The sequence below is a fragment of the Cervus elaphus genome, chromosome 13 (assembly GCF_910594005.1).
Source record: "Cervus elaphus chromosome 13, mCerEla1.1, whole genome shotgun sequence".
Lineage (NCBI taxonomy): Eukaryota > Metazoa > Chordata > Mammalia > Artiodactyla > Cervidae > Cervus > Cervus elaphus.
In genome coordinates, this window is record NC_057827.1 from 68,697,678 (window position 1) to 68,717,674 (window position 19,997).

A 19,997-nucleotide genomic window follows, 5' to 3' on the forward strand; every position below is an offset into this window, starting at 1 on the left:
ACATCTTTGTTACATAATGTATGCAATATACCGTTTACCAAGTGACAATCAGGATACAATGCAAATTTAACATCATAACTACACCCAACATAATTTAATCTTTTCACAGCAAAACAGGTTGGAATTTTTCTGGACCTCAGATTCACAGCATAAATGACAAGTATATCCGTACAGTGATGTAAAAATAAAAAAGCAGCTCATTCTAGTTGATTACACTTGGATTGTTCATAATCCACACATTGAAGCACAGAAAAATATGATACCCCTCACATTTTCAAGGATGACTATCTCATTTCATAACTTCCCAGCAACGCTCTTTCACTAAAAGGTTCTTTCAAAATTTCTGTAAAGAAGTTCTGACAAAAACAGTACTACCTGACCCCAAAGTAATAATAAAGTAAAATACACAGCCCAGCTTTCCTCTCAATTGTCTACTAAACCAGTAGTAGGTAGGACAATAAAAGGTACGAAGCCACACTGTAACCGCTCACTACATTACTGCCAAATGTTTTCAACCCACCATTTAAAAGAATTAAAAACTCCCCAAACTCTAATGTAACCTCGCACCAAAATAAACCTCAGCTGGACTCGGGTCGACGTTCTGAAACCCCTCACAGCCCGACCAGCCCTGAACCCCTCGGGCTGCCCGCTCCGGCTGCCCCCGGGGACGCGGGTCCCCGACAGCCCACGGAGGTTTGGGATTCCCCCACGCTGCCCACCTCCCACCGGCCACCGAGTGCCTCCCGAAGCCGGCCCCCACCCGCCGCCACTCGCCCTCTGGTCCCGCCCCTCGCGGCTCCACTCAACTCTTCATCCTGGATGCGGAAGCCGGCGACAACCCCTTGCCGATACTGGACGGAGAAGAAAGGGATAGAAAGTGTAGGCCCTGGCTTCCACTCCTTAGAGGCAGGGTCCCGAACTAGGACCTCCGTGGTGGTCCCTAAACGGAGAGCGTTAGGATCCGGCGGCCATGTTGTATCCCTGTCACCCTAGCAACCGTCAGGTCCCGACCACCCCGAGGCCGGAGTCCGCGCGTGCGCAAAACGACCCATCGGCGCCCTCCGGTCCTACATGTACGCGTGCGCAGTACGGCCCGCCTCCTCACTCTAGTTGCTAAGCAGCCCTCCTTGCACCTTTAAGCTGTTCCCGGCTTTTGAGTGTAGGCGACTTTCCCTGGGAGCGCTATCCCCAGCCGTCCTGAGAATTTAGTGATTTGGGACCTAATGCCTGGACGACAGCCTTGAGCTTTAACTGGGCTGGGATACACTAAATAATTGTCGATTGATACCTTTTCTTTGCAGTCGCATGTTACAATTGAATATCCACTGACTATAGATAGTACAGTCCCATGATTCAAGATTCAAAAATAACAAAAACAGAACAGACTGGAAATCCTCCCTCCCACTGTTCTGTCCCCAGTTCCTCTCCGCATAAAGTAGGTAACTCATAAGAAACCTTTTATTCTTTTTTCCCTCTTTCTTACACCAGTGGTAGTCTCCTATAGACTCTGCTTTGTATTTTGCATTTTTTACTTGATACTTTAACTTGGATACGTTCCCCTAACAGTACCCAAAGAGCTTCATTATTTTATTTAATGGCTCTTCTAGTTCTAGTTGTGTGTGTGCGTGCTCAGTCGTGTCCAACTCTTTGCGATCCCAGGGACTGTAACCCACCAGGCTCCTCTGTCCATGGGATTCTCCAGGCAAGAATACTGAAATGGGTTGCCATTTCTTCCTCTCCAGGCCCTTCCTGACCCAGGGATCATCTCTCTCTCATCTCATCTCCTTCGACTCCTGGATTGATAAGCAGATTCTTTTTACCACTGAGCCACCTGGGAAGTCCCACTTCATGGTTGCACCATCTCTTATTTATCTGGTTCCCTGCTGGACATCTTGGTTGTGTCTAATAAGCTGACCTTTCAAACACTGCTGCAGGGACAGTCCTGAACACACATCATGTTCCATACGTTCATGTGTGCCCACAGGAGAAATTCTTAAAGTGGAGCTGCTGAGTCAAAAGGTGGTTGTTATTCAGTCGCTAGGTCGTGTCCGACTCTTTGCAACCCCATGGACTGCAGCATGCCAAGCTTCCCTGTCCTTCATGTCTCCCGGAGTTTGCTCAAATTCATGTTCCTTGAGTTGGTGATACTATCTAACCATCTCATCCTCTGCCTCCCTCTTCTCCTTTTGCCTTCAGTCTTTCCCAGCATTAGAGGCTTTTCCAATGAGTCACCTTTTCGAATCAGGAGGCCAAAGTATTGGCACTTCGGCTTCAGCATGTCTTTCCAGTAAATATTCAGGGTTGATTTCCTTCAGGATTGATAGGTTTGATATCCTTGCAGTCCAAGGGACTCTCAAGAGTCTTCTCCAGCACCACAATTCGAAGGCATCATCAAAAGGTATCTACTTTGTTTTGTTTTTTAACTTCTCTTTAAAAATTTAAGTCAAAATTCACATAATATAGAATCAATCATTTTATTTTTATTTTTTTTCTATTTTTTTTTTATTAGTTGGAGGCTAATTACTTCACAACATTTCAGTGGGTTTTGTCATACATTGATATGAATCAGCCATAGATTTACACGTATTCCCCATCCCGATCCCCCCTCCCACCTCCCTCTCCACCTGATTCCTCTGGGTCTTCCCAGTGCACCAGGCCCGAGCACTTGTCTCATGCATCCCACCTGGGCTGGTGATCTGTTTCACCATAGACAGTATACATGCTGTTATTTTGAAATATCCCACCCTCACATTCTCCCACAGAGTTCAAAAGTCTGTTCTGTATTTCTGTGTCTCTTTTTCTGTTTTGCATATAGGGTTATCGTTACCATCTTTCTAAGAATCAATCATTTTAAAATGTGACATTCAGTACATCCACGATGTTGTGGAACCATCATCTTTATCTAGCTCCAAAACATTTTCATTGCCCCAGAAGGAAACGCCAAACCCATAAATCAGTCTCAAACACATGATGCTAAGTGAAATAAGCCAGACACGAAAGGCCACCTATTGTATGATTCTGTTTACAGAATAATTCCAGACTGGACAAATCCATAGAGACAGAATGTAGATACAGGCTTCCAGGGACTGGGGGAATGAGAGTGACTGCTAACAGGTAAGGGATTTCTTTTTGTGGTGTTGACAGCATTCTGGAATTAGATAGTGGTAATGGTTGCACAACTTTGTAAGTCTAGTAAAAATCATACTGAATTGTATGTATTAAATGGTTAGAATGGTCCATTATGTGAATTTTATCAAGCGAATTGAAAAAAACCGGGGTGATTATTGCTGGTATTATTATTGTTTTTTCCCATATCAAAAGAGCTTTTATTGCATCTTTAAAATATCATAAATGAGTCCAAAGAATCATCTGGCATCTTGTGGTTTCTGTAGCCAGACCACCCAGAGTTTATTCATCAGCCTGCTGAACTGTTCCTTTTTCAAAAACGTAGATACCATCCAAAACTTTTCTGATATTCTTGTGGCTTGCTGAATCTGACACAAGTTCCATGTGGTTTCCTTCAAGACTCAACTCATCTTCCTGGGCTTGAGGTACTAAATAAGCAATGTCTGGCCTCATCTGAACCCTGTGGATGTATTTTTCACTCCCAAAATTTTCGATTTCAGCAAGAGAACCATTCTCCTGAATAGCAACATCGATGGGGAAGTGAGCACACACAGACCTCATCTTGTAGCAGAAGCCCAGTGTGACACTTTTGATCATGTTCTGTACACGACTACAGATCGTGCAAACTGTAACCAGTTCCTTTTTATTTCCCCACCATTTGTCAACTTGGAGCCTCTTCTTTTTCTCTCCAAGGAGACTGAATGCTACATTGATGTGATTGAAGTCCCTCCACCGGGTGCCTCTGGGGCCCTTCACAGTAGCTGTGCGTCCCTTCAGAGTAAGTGCAGAATCAGACACGACTTACCCACGGAGCACTACTACTACTAGTTAGAGTAATGTCGATATTTTCTGGAAGGCCGGCAGTCTGATTGCTGAGGATGGCCTACAATCTCGCACTGGATGAGTTGTGGGTATTACTGTGGGTGGTCCTGTCCCTGTTGGCTCTGAAAAGCCACATCTAATCTCTCCAGATCACTGGAATTTGATTTCTCTCTTCTATCTCCTTGTAGTCTTTCCCCTTAGGTGGGGACTTGTATTTAAGTCACATTGCTCTCACTTTCTTTCTCACACTGTCTTTTTCATATTCTTTTCTTCTACCAAGGTAGGTTCTAAGTTCCTTAGCCAACCCACCTGTGCTTTATCTCTTCTGCAGGCAGAAGGAGTTTCTGGGTATTCACTGAATACCTGTTAAGAGGTGAACAGGTGAATGCATTTAGCATCATCATTTGGATTTTCTATTCACCTTCACTGTGGACAATTAGTAGTGAAATCCTGAAGAAGCCCAGGGGGTCTTGACCCTGAGGAAGGGTCACAGTAAGACACCCCCTGTAGGCAGACACAGCCTTGGTGCGCTGCCCCAGGTGAGCAGGGGCTATTGGACTTCAGCCCTCCAGCTTCACGAACACCAGCACCCTGGTCCGCAACCTGCACTTCGTACTTGGAGACCTTGGAAGAGGGGAGTGGAAGGGCCTCCGGAGTGGAAGATCAAAGGAAACCAACAGGGACCTTAGCAGGAAGGCAGAAAGGGAATTGGGTGAGATTTTCCTAGAGTGGAGGTTCTCAGTCATTAACTTGCAGCAAAGTCACCTGCCTTCAGGTGATTCTGGACTCTGCAGGGGCCCAACCACAAACCTTCTGAGTTTGTCATTCTGGGGTGGGATTTGAAAATTCACATCTTGGGACTTCCCTGGTGGTCCAGTGGCTAAAACTCCACACTCCCAATGGAGGGGGCACAGGTTCCATTCCTGGTCAGAGAACTAGATCCTGCAAGACTCAATTTTAAGACCCAGTGCAGCCAAACAAATAAATATGATAAGTATTAAAAAGAGAGAAAATGTGCATCTCTAACAGAATCCCAAGTGATGCCACTGCTGCACTTACGACCATATTTTGAGACCCACTAGCTCCTTCTTTCTTTAATTCTAAGAAGACTAGGAAATGCTACTTCAGAATAGCCTGGGAAGGTCTTTCTGTATAGTTTATAGACAGAGGGGTCAGCCTTCTTGGGTTTCAGCTGTGTGGCCTAGGTACCTGCTTCCTTAGACCACTTGTGCACTAAATGACAAAAGGAGAATTGACAGATGAGAAATAATAGGCTGTGAGCTCCTCCGGGGAGGGCCCCACCCTGAGCCCTTGCCTGCTCAGCGCATAAAACCACCAGGCATATGTCACATGCTCGAGAGATGCTTGTGAAGTGAAACCAGCCTGCATCCTTGGAGCTCTGCTTTTAAAGCTCTGCATGAATACCGCCTAATTATAGCCACTTGCGCCTTTTGACTCATTCCAAAACTGTTCCTCAGACAGTTCATCCTGTATCCCAACATTAGCTTTTCCCTAATTCCCAGTCTCAAGAGATTCAAGCTATGTTTAGCAGGCTATCTGTTTCTGCTGAGCTTCTTAATTAATGTTCAAACCAGGAAATGGGCAGAAGTTAGAAAAATTAGGAAAGACAGAAATTCACACGTTAACCTTGGTAAGGTGGGTAAAATGCAAATCTACCTATGGATATTAGAAATCAGATTGATTTCAGAAAATAATGAGTTCCCTGGTAGCCTAGTGGTTGGGACTCAGCACTTTTACTGTTGGGGCCTGGGTTCAATCCCTGGTCAGGCAACGGAAATCCCACAAGCCATGTGGCATGGCCAAAATAATAATAATAATATAAAAATAAATAATAAATGTATCTCAGAGGCAACTTAGCAAGAGCAGGAATGTGAAATAAGAGCAAGAACATTAGCCATTCAAATGAACATGAGGAATGGCAGTTAACCAAAGCAGTTATGAATGAGGTTGCAGTCAGGTCAAGTGTGGATGCAAAACAAGTCAACGTCAGGCTAAAGAGAAGTCCAAGCACTTTTCCAACAAAAAAGCACATGGCACAATAGATTTTTTAAGTGTGAAAAAACTTTTCCTAAGAAGAGAATAGAAAAATTCTTAAAGTGGTAGGAGAGTGAACCAAGTGAGTGACTCTAGCCAAGTTACAGGGCCAGTGTTTCCTCATTTCTGAACAATGAGGATAAAAATACCCTCTGCAAAGAGTGATGCAAAGAATGAAGAGTAGATGCAATGTCTCTGTCTCTCTAGAGTATACTGTTTGATTTCTGCCCAGAGTCTGAAGCCAGGCAAGACCCTGTAGCACTCCTGGGCACAAAAACCTTTCCATGTCCCCCTTTAAGTGTCTTGTTTGTAGGAAATAGACTTCATTCAGCCTCCAAGACCTCCCCTGAGTCCCAAGGAGCAGGTTCACACAGTTGTCAACTAGAGAAGGGAGGAGATGTGGAGACAAAGGAGGAGCCCTCAGGCCAAAGCGGGGATGGAGGAGCTAGCAGGTGCAAATGCGCATATGTGGAGTGAATAAACAACAAGGTCCTACTGGATAGCACGGGGAACTCAGTTCAGTGTCCTGTGATAAGCCATAATGGAAAAGAATATGAAATAGATCGTGTGTGTGTGTGTGTGTGTGTAACTGAGTCACTTCGTTGTGTAGCAGTAAGTGCGTCCGTACCAAGTTGCTTCAGTCATGTCTGACTCTTTGTGACCCTATGGACTATAGCCAGCCAGGCTCCTCTGTCCATGGGATTCTCCAAGTGAGAATACTGAAATGGGTTGCCATGCCCTCCTCCAGGGAATCTTCCTGGCCCAGGGATCGCACCCATGTCTCCTGCATTGGCAGGTGGATTCCCTGAGACACCAGGGAAGCCCGCTCTTTTCTACTTCACCCAAAACTCTGTCTCCAAAATTTAATTTGGTGTCAGTGTATGGAGGCTGGATTCTGCATCAGGCCTAAAATAGGCCTGGCCAAGAGCAAATGTTCGATAAAGGTTGTTGAGTAATCAAGAAACACCATCAGCTGTCAGCTGCTCTGTCATCCTCTGTGATAAGGGGCAAGCCGATTTTCGATGACTGTTGAGCATCTAGGACAAACCTTGGGCTTCCCAGGTGACTCGGTGATAAAGAATACACCTGCCAAGTGGGAGACACAGGTTTGATCCCCAGGTCAGGAAGATTCTCCTGGAGAAGGAAATGGCAACCCACTCCAGTATTCTTGCCTGGGGAAATCCCATGAACAGTTCGAGTCACAGTTGAACACGACTTAGCAACTAAACAACAATAACAAGGGTAAACCTTCATCCTTGATAGGGAGGTATTGAACAGGCAGACTGACAGGTTGTAGGAGTCATATGGCCTGTTGCTGGGGATCCAGAGAGGGGAAGGTCTTTACCAAAATCACCCACTCACTGGTGGTCCCCTGGGCTCTGACCCGGGTCTTTGGCTTCCAGCTCCCTGTGCTTCTACAGCCATTGTGTCTAAAAGAGACCTTTATAAAAGCTCTCCAATGAATGCAGGTACTCTCAAGAAGTACATTTTACAAGTCCCTTGAATCAACCTATTTGTTGTAGCAAATTAGAAGAAACATCTGAAAAACCCTTCTGTTTGTCTATTTTTCTTTTGTATTGTCTAACAGCTTTGACATAGTACATATTGTACAATGAAGCATTTCACTTCTCTTTTTCCTTCCCTTCTTTCCTTTTTTCCCAGAATCAGCTGGCAAGAATTCAGCTTCAATGTTGAAAGTGTTTAGCTCTCTCTTTGTCTCTGCACACCAGGGCCCCAAGTCAAAATGAAAAATGTAAAAAGGGGACTTCTATGGTGGTCCAGTGGTTAAGATTCCACTGCAGGATCATGGGTTCAATCCCTGGTTGGGGAACTAAGATCCCACAAACCTCACAGCATGGCCAAAACAGAAAAAAAATTGCCAGGACAAAAGGACACGTTTCCAGATTGAAAAGGCTGTAAAATGCTCAGCACAATGAATTTGACATTCATTTAACAAATACTAAGTTGAATGTGTGCTGTGCCTGGCGCTGTTCTAGGAACATGGGATCCATGAGTGTGAGGTTGGAGGGAGAGATCAGTGATGCTTCTGCAAGCCGGGGAGCATCCAAATGCCAGCAAACCACCAGGAGCGTGGGAGTAGGCCTGGAACAGGTTCTTCCTCAGAACCTTCAGAGGGAACCAGCCCTGAAGACACCTCGACCTTAGACTTGTGGCCTCCAAAACTGTGAGTGCATAATTGTGTTGTTTTCATCACCCGGTTTGTGGGATTTTATTATGGCACCCTGAGGAAACGAATGGACTTCCCTGGTGGCTCAGATGGCAAAGAAACTGCCTTCAGTGCAGGAGACCCCAGTTCAATCCCTGAGTTGGAGAAGGGGATGGCAACCCAGTCCAGTATCCTTGCCTGGAGAATCCCATGGACAGAGGAACCTGGCTGGCTACCGTCCATGGGGTCACAAAGAGTCAGACAGGACTGAGTGACTAATACACACACTGAGAGGAAACGAATACAGTGGTGCCTTTATTTTCATACCAAAGGTTCCAATTTATAAACAGAATGACAAGTTTTACAAGTTGATTTTAAAGCAAACAACTAAAATCTGAGATAGTTGCATGCAACAAAGCACCCCCTTGGATGTTTAAAAATCCACGTAACTATACGGGTCTAATTCTGACCATGTATGTTTTCCTAACTCCAAGATTGAAAATTAGGACTTGTTTGTCCAGGAAGTCCTATAAGATGGGGTGAGAAATGGCCGGAGAAGTTCAGAGGGGTTTGGAGAAGAGCGCTGTGCAAAGGCCCCAGCCCTCCACCAGCACCGGACTCCGAGGAGCCCAGGCACCCAAGTGCGCAGCTCACTACGTCGGTCTAGGGTGCCCCCTGCCGTCTGTGCTTAGTCACTGCGTCTCCCGACCTTGAATCCTGGGTGGCCCTGGCCGGAGCGCCTCTCCTGCTCAGGAAATGTGGCTGGAACAACCACGAAAGAGGGTGTAGGGCTGTGGCAGAAGAAAGCGGGGAAAGCAGCAGGTTAGGTGGGTCTTTCAAGCGGCTGTTACTCCGGCTGTGGGGTTGCCAGATACAGCACAGGATGCCCAGCTGAAACTGAATTTCAGATCAACAACTAATACTGGTTTAGTGTGTGTGCTAAGTATCTTCTTCAGTCTTGTCGACTCTTTGCGACCCCATGGACTGTAGCCCGCCAGGCTCCTCTGTCCATGGAATTCTCCAGGTTAGAATACTAGGCTGGGCTGCCCTGCCCTCCTCCAGGAGATCTTCTCTACCCAGGGATGGAACTGGCTTTTCTTATGTCTCCTGCATTGGCCAGGTGGGTTCTTTACCACTAGCACCACCTGGGAAGCCCCTGGTTTAGTATAAGTATGCCCCAGATAGTGCGTAGGACAGTAGTGCATATGCTGAAGTATTTGCTAAATCTGGCAACCCTATCAGGACTGGGCCAGAAAAGGACAGTTTCAACTCAGAGAAATAACTTTATCTGACTTTGTTTTAAAGTGTAAGATAACTTTGAAATTAGTTCGTTTATCCATCTTGTAACTGAGAACTCTTTGGGGCCTTCCCAGGATGGATCCCCTCCCCCACGTCCTCTGTTCTGGCTTCTCTTGGAAGCGCCTAGATAAAAGTATCTGTTGCACAGATCCTGAGTTGTTTTACAGGTGCTAACAACCACCACCAAATGGAAGAAATTAACTTCTTGATGACCATGAGCGTGAAGCCCCAGACCTACTGGTGCTTAAAGGATTGATAATGTTAACCCAGTGACACCATTCATCATAACCCTGTTACCACCATCACCCAATCAGAGAACTGTGTGTGAGCTCATCACATACCCCGTGACGCCCCCTCCCTCACCTGGCCTTTAAAAATGCTTTGCTGAAACCCCCTGGGGAGTTGGGGTATTCCAAGCACCAGCTCTGCTGGACTCCTTGCTCAGCTTCCTTCAATAAATGTCGCTCTTTCTTTCACCATAACCCGGGGGCAGTAGATGGGCTTTGCAATGAACAAGAGAGGGGACCCAAGTTTGGTTCAGTAATAACCTGACTCCTATTTATTAAACATGTATTATTTCAGACAGGGTGTTAGACTCTGGACATTCACCTGTAAGCAAAATGGGCAGGATGCCTGCCATTGTAGGCAGCTCACTCTACCCCCTTGGCATACACCGATCTATCCTTGTCCTTCAGAGCACAGTCAAGCGTCCCAGTCTCCAGGAACTTGTCCGATCAAGCCTCCACTAGCAGCACAGTTTAATACACTCAGCACAGCACCTAAGCCTGTCTAAGCACTCTAAAACCTGTTTTTGCCAAACTTGTCTATGCCTTAAGTAAGACATAGTTTTTCTTCCTCCCTCCTTTTGGAAATGTCTGGAAATTGTCGTCCATCCCCCCACCCATGTGTCCCCGGGGTCTCTTGGTCCCTGATGCAGCACAGCTCTGAGCCCCGTGAAGACAAGATTAGGTCTGTTTTGCTCACAGCTGAGTCCTGGGGCTTAGGGCGTGGCCAGGCTGAATGAGCATGTTTTGACTGTGTGGCTATTTGTCCACGCTTGGTTCTCCAGCCTTCCCTGCTGGTGAGGTGAGCAACTTCCCATCTTTTCATGGTATGTATTTTTTACTTCTATTTAATTGGAGGATGATTACTATATTGTGATGGTGTCTGCCATACATCAACATGAATCGGCCATAGATATACATATGTCCCCTCCTCTTAAACCTCCCTCCCCATCCTACCCCTCTAGGTTGTCACAGAGCAGGGGCTTTGGGTTCCCTGTGTGTCTTTTCATGATATTTATTTTATTTATATTTTGGCCGCACCTGGAGGCTTATGAGATCTTATTTCCCCCACCAGGGATCGAACCTGGAGCCTTGGCAATGCCAGCTCAGAGTCTTAACCACTGGGGAACTCCCTACTTCAGTTCAGTTCAGTCGCTCAGTGGTGTCCGACTTTTTGCGAGCCCATGGATCGCAGCACACCAGGCCTCCCTGTCCATCACCAACTCCCAGAGTTTACTCAAACTCATGTCCATCTAATCGGTGATGCCATCCAGCCATCTCATCCTCTGTCGTCCCCTTCTCCTCCTGCCCCCAATCCCTCCCAGCATCAGGGTCTTTTCCAATGAGTCAACTCTTCACATGAGGTGGCCAAAGTATTGGAGCTTCAGCTTCAGCATCAGCCCTTCCAATGAATATTCAGGACTGATTTCCCTTAGGATGGACTGGTTGGATCTCCTTGCAGTCCAAGGGACTCTCAAGAGTCTTCTCCAACACCACAGTTCAAAAGCATCAATTCTTCGGCGCTCAGCTTTCTTCACAGTCCAACTCTCACATCCATACATGACCACTGGAAAAACCATAGCCTTGACTAGACGGAACTTTGTTGGCAATGTGTCTGCTTTTTAATATGCTGTCTACATTGGTCATAACTTTCCTTCCAAGAAGTAAGTGTCTTTTAATTTCATGGCTGCAATCACCATCTGCAGTGATTATGAAGCCCCCAAAAATAAAGTCTGACACTGTGTCCACTGTTTCCCCATCTATTTCCCCACATCTTTTCAATTAAATCTGTTTGGTTAAGATAAACTAGGCTTGGCTTCTGTTGCTTGCAACAGGGAACCTTGATGAACCATCTCCCGTGGGAGCAGTTTTTTGAAGTGATCAGACCAGAGGCGTAGACTAGGTGAAAAGCTGGAGCTCCTTTTCTGCACTCCTGGAGCATCTGCGCATTAGCTCAGGCAGTTAGGGCCTTTCAGAGAACAAGAGACCCCCGGGACACACGGCTGGGGAATGGACGTCTTTGAGTTTTGTCTTCCCAGCACTTTTCTCCCGGAGAGGGCAATGGCACCCCACTCCAGTGCTCTTGCCTGGAAAATCCCATGGACGGAGGAGCCTGGTAGGCTGCAGTCCATGGGGTCTCTAAGAGTCGGACACGACTGAGTGACTTCACTTTCACTTTTCACTTTCATGCATTGGAGAAGGAAATGGCAACCCACTCCAGCGTTCTTGCCTGGAGAATCCCAGGGATGGGGGAGCCTGGTGGGCTGCTGTCTATGGGGTCGCACAGAGTTGGACACGACTGAAACGACTTAGCAGCAGCACTTTTCTCCTGGGTGGGTTTTTTTTTTTGGCATACAGACCTTACACCTTTGCAGTGGCTGTCACATTGCCCATTCCACAGCTATTTCATGATTTATTCATGTGCTAGTTAACAAAAGAGGGCAAAATGACAATTTCCAAACATTTCCAAAAGGAGGGAGGAGGAAAAACTATGCCTTAGTTAAGAAACCTTGAGGAACCACTTAAAATGACATTTTCATTCACTTAGAAATATACATGTAATAGAATATTAAGTACAAAAAGCAACATAAAAATTATACTCTTTTTCACAAGGTTGCGTATATATATAATACACCGTCCAGTGAAAAAAGATTGGCAGGAAGGATGCCAAGACCCCACTAGCCGTTGTTTCGGGGCGGTGGGGAATTCGGATTCTTTGATCCTTTATCTGGTTTTCTGCATTTTCCAAACTGCATTTAGCAGTGCCAAATGCTCTTGATACACGAAGTTTCCACGCTGTGAGATTCGCAGTGATGAATAAAAATAGCACTGAATTGGAGAATCCTACTCCCCAGATAAGAAGTTTCAGGGGCAGCTTGCATTTTTCCGGTGAAAGCCTCCAATTCGCTCTAAAAAGTCTCCTCCCCTCTCCTTAAAGGCCCCAAGGCCTCAGTTGTTTTATCTGGCCCACAGGGGTGACTACGAGGACGGCTGCAGCCCGGGCGGGCGGGCGGGCGCCGGGTGGAAGTCAGCGCAGCGGACTCCGCCGGGGAGGCGCTCGGTCCGCTCCATGCAGCGCAGGCGTGGATATCTGGTAAGTGAGCCGGCGGAGCCACACGCTCAGGTGGCCGGTTAGCTCAGTTGGTTAGAGCGTGGTGCTAATAACGCCAAGGTCGCGGGTTCGATCCCCGTACGGGCCACAGACGACAACTTTTTCTTTTTTTCTTTTCTCCAGCTTATGGGTTTGTTTCCCAGCTGCCTTGAAAAATAGGCTTCTTGAGTGCCCTGCGCCGCGTGCAAACAGAAGGAATCGCGGAGTCACTCTGGACTTGGGTCGGCAGTCGGGGCGGGGTGCGGAGGGAGGGCAGGGTAACTCAAGTCCCCGCGCGCTGGGGGCGTGCTGCCTCTTTAGGGCCTATTTTAGGGTGCTCTCCGATGTGACTGCGGGTTGCTCCCCAATGCAGAGCTTCTGAGAGCCCTCGGGGGGACCTCGGTTTTCAGTTTTCTGGTGTTTCTTAGAGTTGAAAATCCAGCCTTGGAATTCATTCATTCCACACGTTTGTTTTTTTTTTGAGATGGAACGCTTCACGAATTTGCGTGTCATCTTTGCTCAGGGGCCCTATCTCTGTGTCCTTCAGGTTTTAGTGTATGTGCTGCCAAAGCGAAGGCCATTCCACACGTTTATGCAGCGCCTACTGCATGCGTCTTAGTCCAGCTGGGGAACCCGGAAGGAGATCTGCATCCCGGCAGGCGTGGAGACAAGGACCGGCCCCATGACTGCCCAGTCTATAGTGAGGAGTTAGGATTAGAAAGCAGATAGGGTAGCAGGCCGCGGGGAACGAGAACCAGGCATAACTTTCAGGACGTGAGAAAAGCCCTTTCAGGCCTAACTAATTAGTGTTCTAAGCCTGGCCACCATACATGTCCTTGAACAGGTCTCAGTAATAATGAGACCTGTTTAGTTTAAATGCATTTAATTTTTAGACATTAAAGACGCTTGTTCCTTGGAAGAAAAGCTGTGACAAACCTAGAGAGCATATTAAAAAGCAGAGACATCACTTTGCCAACAAAGGTCTGTCTAGTCAAGTCTGTGGTTTATCCAGTAGTCATACAGGGATGTGTGAGTTGAAACTTCATAGAAGGCTGAGCACCAAAGAATCAATGCTTTTGAATTGTGGTAGTAGGGAAGACTTGAGATTCCCTTGGACAGCCAGGAGATCAAACCAGTCCATCCTAAAGGAAATCAACCCTGAATATTCACTGGAAGGACTGATGCTGAAGCTGAAGCTCTAATACTTTGGCCTCCTGATACAAAGAGCTGACTCATTGGAAAAGACCCTGATGCTGGGAAAGACTGAGGGCAAGAGAAGGGGACGACAGATGAAATGGTTGGATGGCATCAATGGACATGAGCTTGAGCAAACTCCGGGAGATGGTGAAGGACAGGAAAGTCTGTCATGCTGCAGTTCATGGGGTCGCAAAGAGTTGGACACGACTTAGTGACTGAACAACAACAATTTTTAGACAACCTACATGACATGTGTTTTTCCCCCTCAAAAACCATACCTCCACTCCACAGGGAAGGAGAGGGTGAGACAAACTGAGACAGTAGCATTGAAACATATGTATTACCATTTGTAAGACAGAGAGCCAGTGGGAATTTGCTGTACAGGGTCGGGAGCTGAACCCAAGTGCTCTGTGACAACCTAGAGGAGTGGGATTGGGTGGGAGGTGGGAGGGAGCTTCAAGAGGGAGGGGACATACGTGTGACCTGTGACTGATTCATGCTGATGTATGACAGACCCCAACACAACACTGTAAAGCAGTTTTCCTCCGATTAAAAATAAATAAAATTTTTAAAATTAAAAAAAAAAAAAAACAAACCTCTGCTCCTGTCTGAGCTACCAGAGAAGCCCTAAATCAATGAGAAAATAAACAAAAAGCTCAGAATGACATCAGTCCCAGTTGTCTAAGTCCTGGTGTTGTGTGGATGAAAAGCAGCAAGCAGCCAGTTTTGAGGATAGGTGATTCAAATTCACAGCCAAGTCTGTTCACATTTTTCCATTTCTAAACCATGCTTAAGGAAAATAATGTATGGGATCACACCATCCTCACAGAAGTCCAGGAGAGCAACCATGCCGTCTGAATCCATGTTTACACTAATAAAGAACCAATAGTTTGTAAAACTAGTAAGGATGTGCTTGATTTGTTCCGCAGCCCCTGTCATAAAAGGTTTTAGTCTTTCTGGTCTCTTCTTCAAGTTTCCCTTTGATTGACTTCATGTAATCTTTCATGTGTTTCTTGTGAAACCATGCAACCCACACTGGGACTTGAGCTCACGGTCTTGTAACTGAGATCACACACCTGGTCTCAGGACTTAATGAAGCTCAGGTCTTGATGGCTCATCACAGGAACAACTCAGTGAGAGACAAAGTGATAGGTAAGAAGTGGATTTATTTAGAGAGAAACACTCCACAGACACAGCGTGGGCCATCTCGGAAGGCCAGAGCGGCTTCAGGGTATGGGGCTGTCACTTTTTATTGGGGTGGGTAATTTCATATGCTAATGAGTGCCTGTGGGTGTGCCACTTAGCTTGCTGATACGTTACAATGAGCTTATACGGGGGGGGCTCAAGGTCTAGTGGAAGTCTGGTCACCGTCTTGGACCCCGCTGGCTCTAACCATTTATATTGTATCCTATGGCCATGCCATTCTTTTAAAGGTTGTGCCCCGCCCCCTTTCTCTCCTGTTTCACTTGTAGGCTTCTTCTGTGATTTCCTGTAAGTGATGGTTCATGACAATATCAATGTCAGTGATTGCTGTGCTTTCAGCACCTTCATCCTTGGGGTCTTCAGCGGAGAAATTTCCACCAGTGAATGAGTCATCAGTGTTACCCTCTGTCCTACTGGCCATATTCCCTTCCACCTCCAGACACAATCCGTCCACGACAGTACGTCTGCAACCTCCCGGATGTGGGGGATGTCAGAGCACATCTCATCGTGGCTGATGAGGTCCTCGGAGATGACTATGATGGTGACTGGAGGGAGCCCACAGCGGCGCTAGCTTAGTAGGAAGCTAGAGCCCAGAGCAAACACAGTGCAGCCTAAAGTGGGGGTGAGCAGGAGGAAAAGCTCAGTAATAACAATCTGAAGGGCACAAGAGAACAAGTTGTTATCCAGCAAGAGAAGTGACAGCACCAAAGATAGTGAATCCGTTGTAAAGACTCCCAGTTCTGTTTCAAAGATAAAGATTAGCCTGAAGCACTTTCTTGAGCTATTTTGCAGAATTTAAACTCCCTCCACCAGATCTACTGGAACCTAAAGGCCCGTGATGTTGACCTTTTCTGACCCTCCTGATTTCAATCGACATCTTTGCCCCAACTCTATGCTGAATTCTCCTCTGCTCAAGCCCCTTCACAAACATGTATATACCACCCAAGCCCCTTCCCCAGTTTTGCTGTTTGAACTGACACCACTTTAGGAAAGAGCCCTGGTGTTCTCCTTACTTCCTGCAAGGAGCGCATCCTTCCTTCCTTCAGTTTGTGACGTGGCTGTGTTTTGGGTCCATGCTCACCTAGAGGCGAACCCAACTTTTGGGTGACAGAAGCATCTGGAGATCTTTTGCTACATTTTGTTTTTTGTTTTTCAGAGAGATCTCAGACTTCACATTTTCTGTTAACTTTTTATTTTGTATTGGGATATAGCCAGTTAACAATGTTGTGATAGTTTCAGGTGAACAATGACGCGACTCAGCCATTCATATACAAGCATCCATTCTCCCCCAAACTCCCCTCCCATCCAGGCTGCCACATAATATTGACTGGAGTTCCGTGTGCTACACAATAGGTGCTTGTTGGTTATCCATTTTAAACAGAGCAGTGTGTACATGTCCATCCCAAACTCCCTAACTATGCCTTTCTCAGCAATAAATTCATTTTCTAAGTCTGTGAGTCTCTATTTTGAGTTCATTTGTATCATTTCTTTATAAATTCCACATATAAGAGATATCATGTGACATTTCTCCTTCTCTGTCTGACTTCACTCAGTATGATACTCTCTAGGTCCATCCATGTTGCTGCAAAGGGCATTATTCATTCTTTTTAAGGGCTGAGTAATATCCCATTGTGTATATGTACCACATTTTCTTTCTTTTTTTTTTTTAGCACTGACTAAATATCTTTTTAATAGTTATATGCACAAATATACAACTATGTGAGCTTTAATTGGCCGCTCTCTTCTTTTTTCTCTTCTTCACTGGCTTTTTACTTGCTGCTTTTACTTGTGTTGCACTGATGGTCTGTGTTCTTATTTTCTTTGGATTCTTATCTGGTTCTAAAATGATCATTTCTTCTTCTTCACTGTCCGAGAGCACTATAGGGGCATCTTGGCTTCCAATATTAGAGACTTCTACACCTGGGTCCATTTTTACACCATCAAGAATGACAGCTTCATCACTGCCACCTTCATCCTCGTCTTCCTTCTCAGAGTCTTCAAGATGACCCCAGGAGTTTTCTATTCCCTCTCCAATTTGGGCGGTTCCAGGAGTCCACAGCACAGGTTTAGAAACAACTTCTGAAGGAGGTTCAGCTTCAGAAAAGATTTCTTCTGCTTTCTCTTCTACATCGGAGGTATCAATAGGGGCCTTTTCCATTTTAAATGCTGTAATCCTTTGATTTGCCATAGACTCTGCAAAGCCAAACTTTCCACCTTCTTTCCTAACTTTCTGGTCATTCTCCAAAGCTTTTTGTATTAGCTCTGTAATTTCCACTACTTTCACACCAGCTATTTTACTACATCTCAAAACTTGATCTTTTAGCAGCATTATCCCACCACTGGACTGGATGGTACAAATCTCTCGATGCTTATTCATGGCAATCACCAGCAAGCCATCCATTACACGTTCTTCTTGTTCACTGGGATCCACCAATAAATATGTTCCTTGCCGGAAGAAGGCAAAACTGACACAAATGGGCATGTGATGGATGCTCAATGGTACAGGATCACGTTCTTCAAGTGTATACAATGTGACTTCATCTCCTTGGACAGAGACATCAGGCCTTTGGAAGTGACATAAGGCTACAATTGCAGCAATGCTGGCAGCATCGATAATATTTCCATCATGATTTAATAAATGCAGGTCCACGCGTATTTGCCAAACCTTTTCACCAGCAACAACACAGAGAGATTCAGTGTCTATACACTTCGAGTTTCCTAGACATCTTTGCAAGAGGCGATTCAACTTCACCAAGAGATCTGACTGCCTGCCAGGTTCAAAAGCTGGGGCAGCCATCTGAGAGAGTTCAAGGTTAAAAAAAAGAATACCTTCTGTTGCCCTATTGAGTTTTGGAGAAACAAGTTCACAGGAAACCTGTCCAAGAACTCTTGTTTTCCCAAGCTCCACAATGCAGCACCCATAATCTGTTCCAAATGAAATCTTGATGTTCCTATAATCATAGGTTTGTCTGCCATCCAGCCACTTTTTCTCTTCAATGGCTCGGAGCAGAAAGCGGTGCTTGCAGTTTGATAGCGGCGTCTCCTTCATGCCGTCGAATCAGGAGACCAACAAGTACTGGAATCCGCGGGGAAAACAGAACTCGAACCTCTTCACGCGCGCCCAGCTCGCACCGCGGCGCCCCACATTTTCTTTATGCATGCCTCTGTCGATGGACATTTAGGTTGCTTCCAAGTCTTGGCTATTGTAAAAAGTGCTGCATTGAACATTGGGGTGCAGGAATCTTTCCAGACCATGTTTTTTTCTGGATATGTGCCCAGGAGTGGGACTGTAGGGTCATATGATAGCTCTGGGCTTCCCGGGTGGCTCAGTGGGTAAAAAACCTGTCTGCGATGCAGGAGATGCTGGAGATATGGGTTCGATCCATTGGTAAGGAAGATCCCCTGGAGGAGGGCACGACAACCCACTCCAGTATCCTCGCCTGGAGAATCCCATGGACAGAGGAGCCTGGAGGGCTACAGTCCAGAGGTTGCAAAGAGTTGGACACTACTGCAGCGACTGATCACAGCACATGGTAGATCTATTTTTAGGGTTTGTTTTTTTTTGGTTTACCATCTGGTGGCTCAGTGGTAAAAGGAACCCCCTGTCAATGCAGGCAACCCACTCCAGTATTCTTGCCTGGGAAATTCCACGGACAGGGAAGCCTGGCAGGCTAGAGTCCATGAGGTCGCAAAAGAATCGGACACGACTTATCGACTAAAAAACAATACTGTTCTCCATAGTGGCTGTACCAATTTACATTCCTCCCCACAGTGTGGGAGAATCCCCTTCTCTCCACACCCTCTCCAGCATTTATTGTTTATGGATTTTTTGATGATAGCCATTGTGGCTGGTTAGACTTCACATTTCTTCTTCTTAGTTCTGCAGTATGTGGCGAGAGGGCAGCTGGATGAATTTCTCACTCATAGTCCAAGTCAGGCATTTTTAGATTTTTAAAAAATATTTGTTATTTATTTGGTTGCCCTGGGTCTTAGCTGAGGCAGCGGAATCTTCCATCTTCATTGCGGCATGCAGGTCTTTAGTTGTGGCATGTGAGCTCTTAGTTGCAGCACGTGGGATCTAATTTCCCCACCAGGGATTGAACTGGGGCCCCCTGCATGAGGAGTATGGAGGTTTAGCCACTGGACTGCCAGGGAAGTTCCCAGGAGTTTTTAGTTTAGCGAAGGCTTTTAAGGGTGGATGCCATCTTACGTCAAGGTTCAATCATGTTTGAGAAAATCCCAGAAGAGAACATCTACTAGATCATTCATTCATTCTTTTCTCAAATATGCCTTAAGCTCTGATTTAAGTGAGTAACAGCTCACATCCACAACTACAGGCTTCTCGCCTTTGGCAGGTGCTCATTGTGTACTAAAAGTGTGATGGAGGGCTTCCCTGGGGGCTCAGTGGTAAAGAATCCACCTGTCAACGCAGGACGCAAGGGTTCAACTTCTGATCTGGGAAGATTCCACATGCCATTGGGCAGCTAAGCCCGTGCACCAACCACGACTGCTGAGCCTGTGCTCTAGAGCCTGGGAAGCAAAACTACTGAAGCCTTTGTGCGACGAGAGAAGCCATCGCAACCACACCGCACACTGCAACCGGAGTAGCCCCCGCCCCGCTCCCTGCACCTAGAGACAGCCTGCATGCATCAGTGAAGACGCAGCACAGCCAAAAATTAAATAAACAAATAGATAAAGTTATTTTTATTTTTTTTAAAGTTATTTTTTTAAAAAAAGTGCGATGGGACTGTTA

The 19,997-nt window shown here is 46.1% G+C and overlaps 3 protein-coding genes, 1 non-coding gene and 1 pseudogene across 7 annotated transcripts in view; 1 reads left to right on the forward strand and 4 right to left on the reverse strand.

The window, feature by feature from the left end:
* MOK (MOK protein kinase) overlaps nt 1-1,026 on the reverse strand; it is a 40,837-nt gene extending 39,811 nt beyond the window's left edge. For 2 of the 4 annotated variants that reach the window (XM_043922150.1, XM_043922145.1), the window contains exon 1: nt 808-1,024. In XM_043922150.1, coding sequence (XP_043778085.1) covers nt 808-814 — 7 coding nt within the window. In that variant the 5' untranslated portion in view covers nt 815-1,024. Of the gene's footprint in view, nt 1-807 lie in introns of all 4 variants that reach the window. The other 2 variants (XM_043922148.1, XM_043922147.1) reach the window with 2 other exon arrangements.
* Nucleotides 1,027-3,408: 2,382 nt separating this feature from the next.
* On the reverse strand, nt 3,409-5,013 carry LOC122706436 (60S ribosomal protein L9-like). Its single transcript, XM_043921567.1, has 3 exons — nt 5,008-5,013; nt 3,964-4,009; nt 3,409-3,908 (listed from the first exon to the last, which is right to left on the reverse strand). The coding sequence occupies exons 1-3, from the start codon at nt 5,011-5,013 to the stop codon at nt 3,409-3,411; spliced, it is 552 nt and encodes a 183-aa protein (XP_043777502.1).
* A 7,866-nt stretch (nt 5,014-12,879) lies between these two features.
* On the forward strand, nt 12,880-12,953 carry TRNAI-AAU. Its single transcript has one exon. It is a non-coding gene; the product is annotated as a tRNA-Ile (tRNA).
* Nucleotides 12,954-14,788: 1,835 nt separating this feature from the next.
* Nucleotides 14,789-16,121, reverse strand: LOC122706438 (annotated as a pseudogene).
* A 776-nt stretch (nt 16,122-16,897) lies between these two features.
* LOC122706957 (exosome complex component RRP45-like) lies at nt 16,898-18,378 on the reverse strand. Its single transcript, XM_043922560.1, has one exon. The coding sequence runs from the start codon at nt 18,291-18,293 to the stop codon at nt 16,971-16,973; it is 1,323 nt and encodes a 440-aa protein (XP_043778495.1). The 5' UTR covers nt 18,294-18,378; the 3' UTR covers nt 16,898-16,970.
* Nucleotides 18,379-19,997: the final 1,619 nt, after the last annotated feature.